At 42.6% G+C, this 14,329-nt stretch overlaps 1 protein-coding gene across 4 annotated transcripts in view; it reads left to right on the forward strand.

Moving 5' to 3' along the window:
* Positions 1-4,313: 4,313 nt before the first annotated feature.
* DNM1L (dynamin 1 like) overlaps positions 4,314-14,329 on the forward strand; it is a 52,042-nt gene continuing 42,026 nt past the window's right edge. For all 4 annotated transcript variants that reach the window (XM_063134966.1, XM_063134968.1, XM_063134967.1 and 1 more), the window contains exon 1: positions 4,314-4,557. In XM_063134966.1, coding sequence (XP_062991036.1) covers positions 4,456-4,557 — 102 coding nt within the window. In that variant the 5' untranslated portion in view covers positions 4,314-4,455. The remainder of the gene's footprint in view (positions 4,558-14,329) is intronic.

Genomic DNA, 14,329 nt, shown 5'->3' on the forward strand with positions numbered 1-14,329 from the left:
CCCCATACAATTTAAAGAAGTGGTGAAATTGACCAGCATGGATTGCAATGTTTCTGGGCTAGTAAATTTCACACACACCCCAGGGATAATTTTGCTGCATAAATAAATAAATAAAATAATAATAATAAAAAATAGCCTGCCTCCTCATTTTCAAAAGTTTATTTTATTTTTTAAATAATAATCCAAGTGCTTGATCTTGAGCTTAAACAGAGCACTCTTTCAGACCATGCACAGTGTAAAACAACAACAACAATTTTTAAACATAAGAACATTTTCTTGAAATGATAGTGACATGGGCATTGGGGAATGGGTAGTCCTCCCCACATACATAGGACCAAAGCTGGTAGAGGAATGCTGGGAGTTGTAGGACTTTTTTCTGTCTAAACGTGCATAGGATTGTGTCCTTAAACTGCAATCCTAACTACGCTTACTTGGAGGTAAGTATGCACAGGAACTGGCTATTAAGGTTAGTGTGGGCACAATCCCATGTATAATCATCTCTCTGGCGCCTGAAACCTCCTTGGCTTCCCACAATTCAAGTTAAAGCCCAGGGGAAGATGAGGTAATTCCTTCTGAAGGGCTTTTTCAGCTCAGGAAGTGCAGGTAGTCTGGGAGGCCGCAGAGCAACGGAGAGATGTATAATAGAAAGCAGCACCCTCAGCCACCTCACAGAGATTAGGTAAGCTCCAAAACACTACTAACATGGATTATAAAACACCCCAAGAATGAGGCAGAATGATTGAAGTCTCTTTCATGGGGGAAGAAAACTTTCAGGAAAATGGAGGACAGATTTTGGCTCAGCACCGGCTCCAACTCTTTCCTGTCCCCTCACACCTGCATTGTGATGGGTGCAAAATGGGGCCCAGCCTGCCAACACAGCTGATGCTATTGCCACTTGTAGTGACCCCCACAAAAAAGCTTTATGAAGAAAAAAAAAAGACACTGTACTGCAACCCTTGTCAATGGTGATTATCCTCCATGATTTTGTCTCATGCCACTTTGATGCCATCTAACAACTTGTGGAAATTCCACAATTTAATCTAAGATGACGCACTTCCTTTTGTCTTTTCTGAATCTCCCACCATTCAGCTTCACTGAATGACTTAACAAGCTCCATTTTACGATGAGCATTTTATTATTGCACACTCGTTACTGGGCACTCACGGATTCCTCGGAGGTAGCTCACATTTATTTATTTATTTATTTATTTATTACATTTTTATACCGCCCAATAGCCGAAGCTCTCTGGGTGGTTCACAAAAATTAAAACCACAAAAAACATCCAACAGGTTAAAAACACAATTACAAAATACAGCATAAAAAGCGCAACCAGGATAAAACCACACTGCAAAGTTGATTATAAGATTAAAATACAGAGTTAAAACAGTAAAATTTAAATTTAAGTTAAAATTAAGTGTTAAAATACTGAGTGAATAAAAAGGTCTTCAGCTGGCGACGAAAGCAGTACAGTGTAGGCGCCAGGCGGACCTCTCTGGGGAGCTCGTTCCACAACCAGGGTGCCACAGCGGAGAAAGCCCTCCTCCTAGTAGCCACCTGCCTCACTTCCTTTGGCAGGGGCTCACGGAGAAGGGCCCCTGTAGATGATCTTAAGGTCCGGGTAGGTACATATGGGAGGAGGCATTCCTTCAGATAACCTGTCCCCAAACCGTTTAGGGCTTTAAATGTCAATACCAGCACTTTGAATTGGGCCCGGACCTGGACTGGCAGCCAATGAAGCTGGAAAAGGACTGGCGTAATGTGATCTCGTCGGCCAGTCCCTGTTAGTAAGCGTGCTGCCCTATTTTGTACCAGCTGAAGCTTCTGGACCGTTTTCAAAGGCAGCCCCACGTATAACGCATTGCAGTAATCCAAGCGAGAGGTTATCAGAGCATGGATAACTGTAGCTAGGCTATCTCTGTCCAGCTAAGGGCGTAGTTGGTATATCAACCTAAGCTGATAAAAGGTGCTCTTTGCCACTGAGTTCACCTGTGTTCACAAGTGACAGTTCTGGATCCAAGAGCACCCCCAAACTACGGACCCGATCCTTTAGGGAGAGTGCACATGACATCGTCTGCCTCTCGTGCGCCTTCCACCCCTTCTGATCTTCCTTGCGCCACAAGAAAAACCAGAAAAACTGTGAAATATTTTTTAAACCAAAGTTGCTGCTCTGTGTGGGAGAAGCAGCGTGTTCACAAGGAGGGACTGAGTGTCCATGGAGAAGCGACGGTAGCCAACCGTTTCTTCCAAGGTGTGATGGAGCTTATCATGTCTCTTTTCTCCACGCCATGCATAATTTTATAAAGCTCTCTATCATGTTCCCTGTTAATCACCCTTATCCTAAACTAAAATGCTTCAAACATTGCAATCTTTCCTCATAGGAGAGTTCTCAGCATATTGTATAATATATAATGTATATGAAGGGATACAGAATTTTGACATCATATGTTAAAGATATTTTAAACGTGTAAAGATATTTTATATTTTTTATAACGTTGTTTAAACTGTATTTGTTTTGGTTTCAAACTTTCATCCTAGATTACTACACAATTAGACTGTGGCTTGCACTTGCCACATGTGTCATCCACAAACTTGGCTACCTCACCACCCACCCCAACTTTAGGTCATTTATGATTAAGTTGAATAGCACTGGTCCCAACACAGTTTTTTTTTTAAAAAATATTACTATTATTATGAGATGGTAGTATTGAAACAGTAGCTCACGTATTATTATTTTGTACTTTTTGCAGAGACTTATTAGAATGTAAGCCTATGCGGCAGGCTCTCGCTATTTACTGTTTTACTCTGTACAGCACCATGTACATTGATGGTGCTATATAAATAAATAAATAATAATAATAATAATAATAATAATAATAATAAAGAAGTGATCACTCCACTACTGTTATCTATTTCAGGGCGGTCAGTTATTACTTCCATGTCTTTTCTTCTTGCAGACCAAAATAGGCAGGTGACAACAAAAACTGCAAAAAAAAAAAAAAAAAATTGCAGGTGCTATCAAAATAAGATCTACTATTTTATCAGTTCTAATTTCTCACAGTTCCTTTGCCTGAACAGAAGTTTGTTTTATTTACTTATTCTTATTTTATGTGTAAAGACTTGTATTAATTTTGGAATTTGTATTTAATGTATTTTAGAACGCAACTTGGGTAATTTTGGTCAAGTGCAATCTTGCTTTTATTTTTTGTACATTTCATTTCAAATGCTAAAGCCTATGGCTGATGCAAATAAAGGAATCTCTCTCTTACTGTTATTATTGCATTTATATCCTGCCTTTTTTCCTCTTGCAAGGAACCCAGGGCCCTCCTCCTCTCCATTTTATCCTCACAACAACCCCGTGAGGTAGGTTAGGCTGAGAGTAAGTGACTGGCCCAAAGTCACCCAGTAGTGTAGATCCTGCCCAGATCTCCGGAATCCCAATCCAATGCTCTAACCACTACACCACGCAGATCCTTTTTTTACAGCCCTCCATTGTGAGTACTGCCCACTTCTTCCGACTCTGTTTCCTTTTCTTTAACCAGTTACCAATCCATTAAGAAGAACCACAAGAGGAACTATAATTAGGGGCTGACTGGAAATGGTTGTCATGCTTATTATCATGAATCCATCAACACAGAATAAATCAACAGCATGACGGGTGCACATCTGCTGCTCATTGTGTAAACCGCCCAGACAGCTTTGGCTATTGGGCAGTATAGAAGTGTCACAAATACGATGAAATGTGTAAGCATCAGGATTATAGGCAGGGGTGTGTTTTTTTTTGGCAGGAGGTAAACAGAAAGTCACCTCCAACAAACGTCATGGACGTTGATGCTCCAGGCACAGAGATGTAGAAAGAGGCACATTTCTCCACGTACATTTCACTGTTTATAGATCTTCTCCTCCTTCCTATTGAAAAGCCATTTTTAAATGTCCTGCATTAGAAAGCGCACGAGACCTTTCCTTTGCTTTTTGTTTTGTTCTGCTTTTGGGGGTGGGATGAGCTGTCACCATTCACAACTATGTCAAAATCTTGGATTTCTCCATTGATTTCTCTGGACAGCTCTCACTTCCGCCCCATGTGGTGGGAGGAGGAGAAAAACAATAACCAAAACACAAAGTTCTACTGAAACCGGAATTCCGTCACTTCGGTCACCGCGTCATGACTCCCCCTCCCAGGGCCTTTCTATTTTCTCCTCAGGCGTCCTCTAGGGGGAGCTGCCGGGCACAGACAGCCGCACTACAAGTCCCGCCAGGCCTTGCGGAGCCGTCTGCCGCTATGGCGGGGGCGCGCGCGGCCTGCTGGGAGTGAGCGGGCCGGCGCCAATGGTCGCTCGGCGGCAGTAGGGAGGGAAGGTGGCGAAGTGAGCGCCCTTCCCGGCCACTGCTGCCGCTGCCTCCATTCATTGGCATCGCCGCCCTCGCCCCTCTCTCTCCTGTCAGGGCGCCGCCGCCGCCATGGAGGCGCTGATCCCGGTCATCAACAAGCTGCAGGACGTCTTCAACACGGTGGGCGCCGATGTCATCCAGCTGCCGCAGATCGTGGTGGTCGGGACGCAGGTGAGGCGGGCGGGGGGGAGAGCGGGGCCTGAGCCAGGGTGACCTCAGCCCCGGGAGGGGCGCACCAAGAGCCTGCGGGGCTGGGGGGCGGCAGCGGCAAGAGGAGATGCCCCTGGGGGCCCATGCAGGGAAGGAGGGGGTGCCGGGGTGGGGGTGGGAGTAGGAACTGGGGGTTGAAGGGTTGGGCGGGGATTGGGTTGCTTTGGTGTGACCGGGGGTGTACAACGTTAGTGTTATTACAGCCAAAAAGAGCGCCCAAGGTGGCTCCCAAGGATGTTTTCTTAAGGCAGCCCCTGCCCACAGGCTTACTATATGTGTAAAAAATCTGACACGAAAGGAACAGGGATTGGGAGGGAGGAGGGAAAAGAGGAGGAACCTAATTTAGGGCACTAGATTCTTACTTGCAATGTTGGTTTTTAATTGCAATTATTAGTATTAGTATTAGCAGTAGTAGTAATCTTTATTGCAATTATTATTATTCATAGTAGTATTGCACTTCTTATCATGCAAAGCACTTGGCTACCCTCACAACAAGCCCTGTTGGAGAACTGGGGCTGAGAGATTGTGACTTCCAGATCCTGACCCAATTTTGTAATTTACTAGTCAATTGGCAAACTTCCTTCCTTCCTTCCTTTTTTTTTTTTTTAGGAGTCCTGTGTGATACCTTGGAAATTTATCATTTTATTGCAGTGCAAGTTTTTGTGATGCCACAATAAATCTACTTCTTGTGGTTGTCAAAGGACTCCTTTTCCCCCCCTTTGAGTATTTGCTGTAACAGACTTAGGGTGTAACCCTTTGCATGTTTAGAATAATAATAAAAAATCCTACGGGGTGGGGGGAACACCCATAGGATTTTTTTTCCTAATTAAACATGCATAGATAGGGCTGTGTCCTTACCTGTCCCTCTAGGATTAGTCAAATTAAGACTTCAAAAACAAACACCTTAAACTGTTACTGGGGTCTAACACAAGCGGGGTATGGCTCTCACCATTGTGCCTTGGTTGTGAGTTTCTCAGTGACTGTTATAGGAAATGGGATGTTGGATTTTGTTCAGAGTCAGTAAGGCAATTCTGATGCTTAAAGCTAATGGGAGAAGAGCTCACTTTTATAGAGGTAAAGAAAGAAAACAGTTATCAAAAGGCCTGCTATCTTTGGAGTCTGTCAGGCCCAGTGCATGGCAATGTCAGAGATGTGTGTAATCTTGTCCTCACAATAACCCTGGCCGGATCTACACTACTGCTTTAAAGTGCTTTATAACAGTTATAAAGCGCTTTAACTGCTTTAAAGCACTATAAAACTGTTATAAAGCGCTTTAAAGCAATAGTGTAGATCCGGCCCCTGTAAAGTAGGTCTCCATGCTGTCTTTTTACAAACCCCACTGCACAGAAGCTGAAACAGTGCAGTGCTACTCAGTCAGCTCCTAGATGAGATTAGATCTGAATCCAGGCCCCCTGGGTCCAAGTTTTATTGCAGCATATGTGTTAACTGAGGGTTTGTGGGATGAAAAATTAAAGGTGAGGATAACAAGGGAATGAGTTGAAGGGGGTGAGAAATCACCCAGAGAACAGTTTGGAGGCATGTGATACAGTTTGTCCTGTCAGCTGCCTTGGCTGGCTGATAAACAGAGCTTAGTTCTTCGGAGGAAGGGCGTAGTGTCTAAACTATGGTAAATAAATAAGGGATGAAAGTCTGAAAACAATGAGAGTGATGGGCGACTGAGGGATTGGGTCTGGGTGGTAAGGATTAGGGGAAATAATTAATGTGAAGGATTAAAGAGTGGAAAAACCAGAAGTTTCAGAGCCACGTGGTTGAAATTATTAGGGGTGATAAAGTGTTAGGGTCTGGGGACTAGTGTGGCATTAGACTATTATCACGGCTCTAAGTACTTTATACTTTACAGTTTGGGCCAGCAATCTGGCTTCTATGTTGAGAGAAGCTTTTTTGCATTTTGTTTTTGCTAGATATGGGTGGGGGCAAGGCCACTGAAGTTCTACTCCCATTCGCTGAAAATGTTGTTCAGCCATTTCTCTGACTTCTGAGGCTTCAGCAGGATTTACCTACCTCAAGGGTGGGTAGACTTCAGGCTTGCGAGATCTACTTTAATTTTTACTAGAACCCTAAGACCTCCCCAGCCAACGCCTGGAGCAAAAGACATACACTTAGAATAATCATAATAAAAATTCTGAGTGCAGGAATATGTTTTGAATGTTGGTACTGAATGGAGCTCATAATCTTTCCACACACAAATCCATTCTTGATTACTCCCAAGTTTTCTTCATCTTGGCAGTATAATTGGGCAGAAGGAGATATTTTGTTGTTGTTGTTGTTGTTAAACTATTGGGAATGATAAACCCTTGCTAGTGTAGTCTACTATTTTCAATTGCCACAGAAATTAGGTCCTGAAATAATGGGTATAAATTACCTAGATTTCATTAAATATAAGGAAAAGCTTCCTGAACAACAGATCTGTACAACAATGGAGCAGTCTGCATATGCAGGTTGTGGTTATCTATCTCTGGAGGGTTTTATGAAGAGGCTGGACAGCCGCCCCTCATGGATGATTTAATTGGTTTTCCTGCTCATTGCAGAGAGTCCACAACTCTTATGATTCTACTACAAATAATCAGAACTGACAACAGTCTTTAAAGCATATATTTGCCCCCATAAGGGCAAAAACTTGATTGCTTAAAAAGAAAGCTGGGATGTTACAGGAAGTAGAATCCTGTGACTGCTACCAAATTCTGTGATTCTTCTGCGTTCTTATTAAATTACAGAATGCACACGACTATTAAACATATTCTCATGTGGAAGACCGCAATTTCCAAGGAAAAAACTGGTTATGGGCAGGACACTGGTAACAATTTTAATGAGCTTTTCCCAGGTGTTTCCTGGGACTAAATTTATTAATATGAGAATGAGAATTAATGAAACAGATCTTGTAATTTTGTAATCTTAAAAAAATAATAATGAAAAAGAAGCTCAAATAAACCAGCATGCTCATAACATGAGTGTGTTGAAGGAAAACTTAAAATCCTCTGAATTATACAAAATTGATTAGCTAAAGTGAGTAAACTATGCAGAAAGAGAAGAGGACTCTCCGATTTCAGAACCATTTCGGTTTCTGTTTGAGATAAACAATTGTTGCAATTCAGGCTCATCGCAGCATTTTGGTCTGGTTAGTTGGACTCCCAACAACTGAGCTTAGTAAGTACACTGATTGAGACAAAGGGCTTTATTTCCAGCAAGAGTAAAGATGTATTAGGCCACTTGACCCAATTTGTGGGCATTTTGAGAGAATTCATGTAAATATTAGGAGACTTAACATTACGTCTTAAGCAACATTTGTATTGGTCATCAATACCCAACGGACAAAGCACATGTATATCATGTTTGCTTACTTATGCACACATTGCTGCTTTTTCCTTTAAAAGACATGTTAGTAGCAGAGATTCCTAACCGGGCAATCTACTACTGAAAAATCCCATGCCTTTCTTGCTAGGCTGTAGCTCACCTCTGAGTAAACACACTTTAGCTGTTCGGTTTCCAAAACATGCTGTAAAACTTTACCTCGGGTTTCATGGCCTGGTGGCGCAAGGGATGGGTGTCGCACAGCTCTACTTTCTAGTGCTTTGTGCCCATCCCCTTAGGATCAGCTCCACCTTGCCCATTTCGCCCATCAAGAGGTCTGCCTTACTCCATTTTGCCCACCACATTCTGATGTTGACCCTTTGTTCCTCGCCTTCTCTTTTTCCCCATTACTTTTACTATGATAAAGCTTTATGTGGGAAGAGTGTAACGAGCAGTTCTTCACTATTATCCGTGGTATCCTCCTGTAAAGTCACTTTCCCTTCTTTTCTCGGTTTTGTGCATTTGACTTTATTTATTTATTACATTTTTATACCGCCCAATAGCTGAAGCTCTCTGGGCGGTTCACAAAAATTAAAACCATTAGGAACATAAAACATCCAACAAGCTAAAAACCCAAAAGGACTTGACTGACCTCCTAGAATCATAGAATCATAGAATAGCAGAGTTGGAAGGGGCCTACAAGGCCATCGAGTCCAACCCCCTGCTCAATGCAGGAATCCACCCTAAAGCATCCCTGACAGATGGTTGTCCAGCTGCCTCTTGAAGAATTGGTGTACCTTTCAAATACTGCAAACCCCTTGGGCTCAAAATAGCTGCACAATGATCCGAGCTGCTGTCCTGGGAATAATTGTACAGGTAGATCTGAACCTACTTAAAACTGATACTGTTTTGTCAAGGATGCTGCAGTTAGCAATATCTGCCCCCTTTTTTAACAATAGGTTTTATAATATTGAAACTATTATTATTATTATTATTATTATTATTATTATTATTATTATTATTATTTATTTGTATCCCACCTTTTGCCCAATACTGGGCCTTGTAGAACTAATATGCAGTCCTATGCATGTTTACCCATATACTCAGACATAAGCCCACTGATTGCAGTTTAAGATTGCACAAAGAAATAGTAAGACTGATTTTGCACTGCCCAGGAAATTCATCAATCAAATAAAATTGGGTTTTAAAGTCTTTACTCTAAAGATATGTTCTCCTGAGTTTGTCTTATGTAGGGTGTTCAGCACAATATTCCTTGACGCTTGGGGCCCCATTGTAACGTGGTGGAAGTGTTGTTGCACCATGGTTTGCTACAGGCAGCTCTCTGGAAATGAGGCTGGAATGTACAGGTGGTGGTTTTTATGATCAGTTTAAGGTATTTTTATGCTGCTCTTCAGTTTTGTAAAACTCCCGGGACAGGTGAAAGTGAAAACAAGTACACAATAAAATCATATATAAAATCAAATTAACAATGATGAAAGTGAAGTCGGCAGCAGAAACCGTAAAGGACTAGATCAGGTGTTTTGGCTTACATGTGGGAAAATGCTGTCCTTTTGTTTCCTGGGCTCCCAAGCCATTAAGAACTTAAAGGATAAGCATCAACACATTGAATTGTGCTCTGAAATGGAACAAGAGCCAGTGTAGCTGGCATGGCTTGTTCTCTATTGCTATATATTTGGCCAAGTAACCTAGCAGCTGTAGTTTGGACTATCTGTAGACTTCAAAGGTGGTCCCATGTACAATGTGTTGCAGTAGTCTAGCCTTGAGGTTACCCAAGCATGAAAGCGGCTCTGAAGCATGAAGGGGGGGCCTTCTATAGGCGAGGCAACAGCAAAGACTCATACTACCTTAAAGCCAAATATAATAAATTGAGGTAAGACTCTTTTAATATGCTTGCTCACAATGGATCGTGTAGAGAAGAATGAAAATAATTTTATGGTTGGGGGTCACCACAACATGAGGAACTGTATTAAAGGGTCGCGGCATTAGGAAGGTTGAGAACCACTGGTGTAGTGTGTGTGGCCCCATATATCACTGTTGGTCTATGGTCCATGAAAGAGTCCCCCCAAGGAAATGTGGCCCTCGTGGGGAAGAGGTTCCGCACCCCTGCTTTAAAAATGCATACTGGTAGGACTCATTGACAGATAATGGCATTTTCTTTCTAATCATAACAAGACATTATTTACTTTTCTCTGAATTTTAGATTACTCTCTTGCTTATGTCTTCCTTTGCGTTGATAATCTTTTTGTCCTGCACTGGGATTTCTTTATTCTCGCACATTTATAGCATGAAATCGCACATTACCCTTGGACGTGGCATAATTTTGCTTTACGTATTTTCGGTTTTCCCTGTGTGCCTTCCTCTCCCATGCTTCTCCTTGCTTCATGCTTGACTGATACTACTTTTCTATGAAAATATGCTCCGTTGAACTTCAGTGACCTAATTTGTATTCTCTGTAGACGTGGTTTAGGCCTACTTAGAAAGTGTTTCCCAGTTCGAACTGGAGCAGCATTACACAGATGGCCTTGCATTGCTTTTCTGGCTATTTTCTATGCTGATTAAACTTTAATGTTAGAATTTCTTTTTTAAAAAAAGTTTGGGGGAGTTCTAGTTAGTGATTGAGAGATTCAGTGCTCTTTTAAAGTATACATTGAGCAAATTAAATAAAGCATCTTGTTGACGTAGCTTTCTCCCTAGTAGTTGCTTTTGAGGAATTGTGCTTCGGTCCTATTATCCTGATGGAACCATGCAAGCAAGGTCTACCCTGTTTTCCTCAAGTATGGGTAGAGCGTTCCCAGCATTTGAAAAGGGCAGGTTACCTGCTCACACTGAGTTCCTTTTTTCTATTGGAGCACGGAACGTTGCATCACGGCCTTAGTTTTATTGCCTGGTCCAGTGGGTTCTTGTCCCAGTGATGTAATGTAACACAGAAAATGGGATGGACTAGATTAGATTGTTGCCCTCTATCTGCATGTGTCAGTAGAAGAGCTGGGATCACTAAATGTGCACCTTGCAAGCTGTTAAATGTGGATGTAGATGAGGTGGAATGGGTCCAGGACTCAAGAACAACTTACCCTTTGTCCGCCATGGAGCTATCTGTAGTGGGTGCAACCTATGTGCCTGCTATGGTGTTGGATAATAGCTGGGATTGTCAAAGGTGGCTTTCAGCATAGCAAGTCAAGCTTGGGCCCATCTCCATTGGGAAGAACGTTGCTGTAGTTACGCTGGCATCAGCTGGCCAGCATGCCATCAAATCGGTGACCAATCATTGTTTGCCAAATGACACTTGAAACGGTATATAACAGAATCAACATCTCTGCTCCTATTTTAGAGTACTACAATCCTTCTTCGGGATTGCTTGATCTGTGCTTTGGACTGCTTAGGGGATGATGCATTTAACTCTGTATTTTTGTTCTTGTCACTGTCATGTGTGACTCAGTACGGAACTCAGTCTCGTGAGTGTGTATGCCTTGGGGAGAGATCGCGGCTTGGAATGAACAAACTGGAACTGGAAACTTGCTAAGGAAAAGGCAGGGATGTGCAGTGGTCAGTAAATGTCGCTTTGGCTAGTAGGGTAGCCTTTCGGTAAGTCCCACACATCTGTGACTGCAATATGCATCTTGGGTAGATCCATTGATGTTATACCATGGAGTTAGGCTAGAGCAGCCTTCCCCATCCTGGTGCCCTCCAGACATTTTGGACTTCAAATTCCATCAACCCCAGCCTACATAGCCAATGGTCAGGAATCTGTCAGGATTAATTTCCTGATAGGGTCATATTGAAGTTACTTTGGAAAAATTCATCCAATTTGCTTTGTATTCATTTCATTTTGTGTAGGTCTAGTATTTATTTATTTATTTATTTATTTACATTTATATACCGCCCCACAGCCGAAGCTCTCTGGGCGGTTTACAACATTTAAAAATAGTAAACATTAAAAGTATACAATTTAAAAACACACACACACACACATAAAAACAGTATAAAAACAACAGTATCCATTTAAAAACAACAATTGTGGGGTCCATTAAAAACAAACTTAACGTTGTTAAATGCTGTTAAAATGCTGTTAAAAATGCCTGGGAGAAGAGAAAAGTCTTGACCTGGCGCCGAAAAGATAACAATGTTGGCGCCAGGTGAGCCTCATCGGGGAGATCATTCCACAGTCAGGGGGCCACCACTGAAAAGGCCCTCTCCCTTGTTGCCATCCTCCGAGCTTCCCTTGGAGTAGGCACTCGGAGGAGGACCTTAGATGTTGAGCGCAGTGTACGGGTAGGTTCATGTCGGGAGAGGCGTTCCATCAGGTATTGTGGTCCCAAGCCATGTAGGGCTTTATAGGTTAAGACCAGCACCTTGAATTGGGCTCGGAAACATATAGGCAGCCAATGCAAGCGGGCCAGAATCGGTGTTACATGCTCAAACCTCCCTGTTCCAGCTATCAATCTGGCCGCCGCATTTTGCACAAGCTGCAGCTTCCGGACCGTCTTCAAAGGCAGCCCCATGTAGAGGGCATTGCAGTAATCTAATTTGGAAGTTACCAGAGTATGGACAACTGAAGCTAGGTTATCCCTGTCCAGATAGGGGCGTAGCTGGGCCACCAACCGAAGTTGGTAGAAAGCACTCCGTGCCACCGAGGCCACCTGAGCCGCAAGTGACAAAGATGGTTCCAGGAGAACCCCCAAGCTACGAACCTGCTCCTTCAGGGGGAGTGCAACCCCATCCAGAACCAGTTGAACACCCCCCATCCGATCAGAGGAACCACCCACCAGCAGCATCTCAGTCTTGTCTGGATTGAGCTTCAGTTTATTAGCCCTCATCCAGTCCATTGTCGCAGCCAAGCACCGGTTCAGCACATCCACAGCCACACCTGATGAGGATGAAAAGGAGCAGTAGAGCTGCGTGTCGTCAGCGTACTGATGACAGCGCACTCCAAAACTCCGGATGACCGCACCCAACGGTTTCATGTACATGTTAAACAGCATGGGGGACAAGACCGATCCCTGCGGAACTCCATACTGAAGAGTCCACGGGGCCGAGCAATGTCCCCCAAGCACCACCTTCTGGAGCCGTCCTGCTAAGTAGGAGCGGAACCACTGCAATGCAGTGCCCCCCACTCCCAACTCAGCCAGACGTTCCAGAAGGATACCATGGTCGTTGGTATCGAAAGCCGCTGAGAGATCAAGGAGAATCAACAAAGTCACACTCCCCCTGTCCTTCTCCCGACATAGGTCATCATACAGGGCGACCAAGGCTGTTTCCGTGCCAAAGCCGGGCCTGAAACCGGACTGAAATGGATCCAGATAATCAGTCTCATCCAAGAGTGTCTGGAGCTGGCCCGCCACCACCCGCTCAAGGACCTTGCCCAGGAATGGAACATTTGCTACCAGCCTGTAGTTACTAAGTAGTCTCACCTAATTATTATTTTTATAACAACAGTAAAATGTCATTATTTTGAGCAAAGCAAGGCATACTGAAGACTAAATGGGAAATGTTTATTCTGTGTGTCCATAGATGACTTGGTTTGCACAGGCCAATAAAGATTTGTGTTTAAGAGAAAAATCAATCTTTCTGGACTGCTCTCTGTTCTGTTACTAGAAACGTGTTGCCTGTGTTTCTGTTTATGTGGATATGAAAGATCAGACGTAATTATTGATTTTAATCTCAAGGATAATTAGAGGAAAGGCTTGTTGGCTTCTGTGGTTTAATTTTACTTCGGTGAAGCATTCTAATCCTTTGTGTGGCTGCCAGGTATATTTTTTTAATTGACCTCAGGCTTCTTTTGCATTGTGAGGCTTCTGCCAGATTGGAGACACTTGTGGCATTAAAACCATCGTTTTCTTCCGGTAACTCCAGATGCAGAAATGCTTTGTAGGCTTTGTTTGTGTGTCTTGATAGAAAAGGAAGTGTATGTTTAGGAATAAGCCTAGAAAATCAGAAAATCTTGAAGCTAAAACGTGGAATACAGAATGGATAAAATTAAAAGGTGTTTGAAAATGGATATTTAAAGTTCAGATTTTCACATTTTAATTTATAGTAAATATCTTTAAAATAAATAAACAGGTTTAAATAAAATGCAAATTTAATACAAACATGCTAAAGTTCACAAATCTCAAACTTTAGCTGTCAGGCACACTGAGTTAAACTTTATATGAAAGGAAAAGCCATGGAGGCACTTAAGTCAAATAAGGGATTTTGTTTAGAGTCCTAATATGTACAGTGTGCCAAAAGAATTAATTTTATGACATACTCCATTAATCCCACAATACTCCACAATCTCCACAATCCCACAATACTCCAAATATAATTATTTTGTGCAAAATACATGTAGGGTGCATTTTCAGAGGGTTTGAAATGTACCGCAAACCAATGCGTGTTAATTGTTAAAGCAATGAACTGAATGTATATA

Source organism: Elgaria multicarinata, chromosome 9 (assembly GCF_023053635.1).
Source record: "Elgaria multicarinata webbii isolate HBS135686 ecotype San Diego chromosome 9, rElgMul1.1.pri, whole genome shotgun sequence".
Classification (NCBI taxonomy): Eukaryota; Metazoa; Chordata; class Lepidosauria; order Squamata; family Anguidae; genus Elgaria; species Elgaria multicarinata.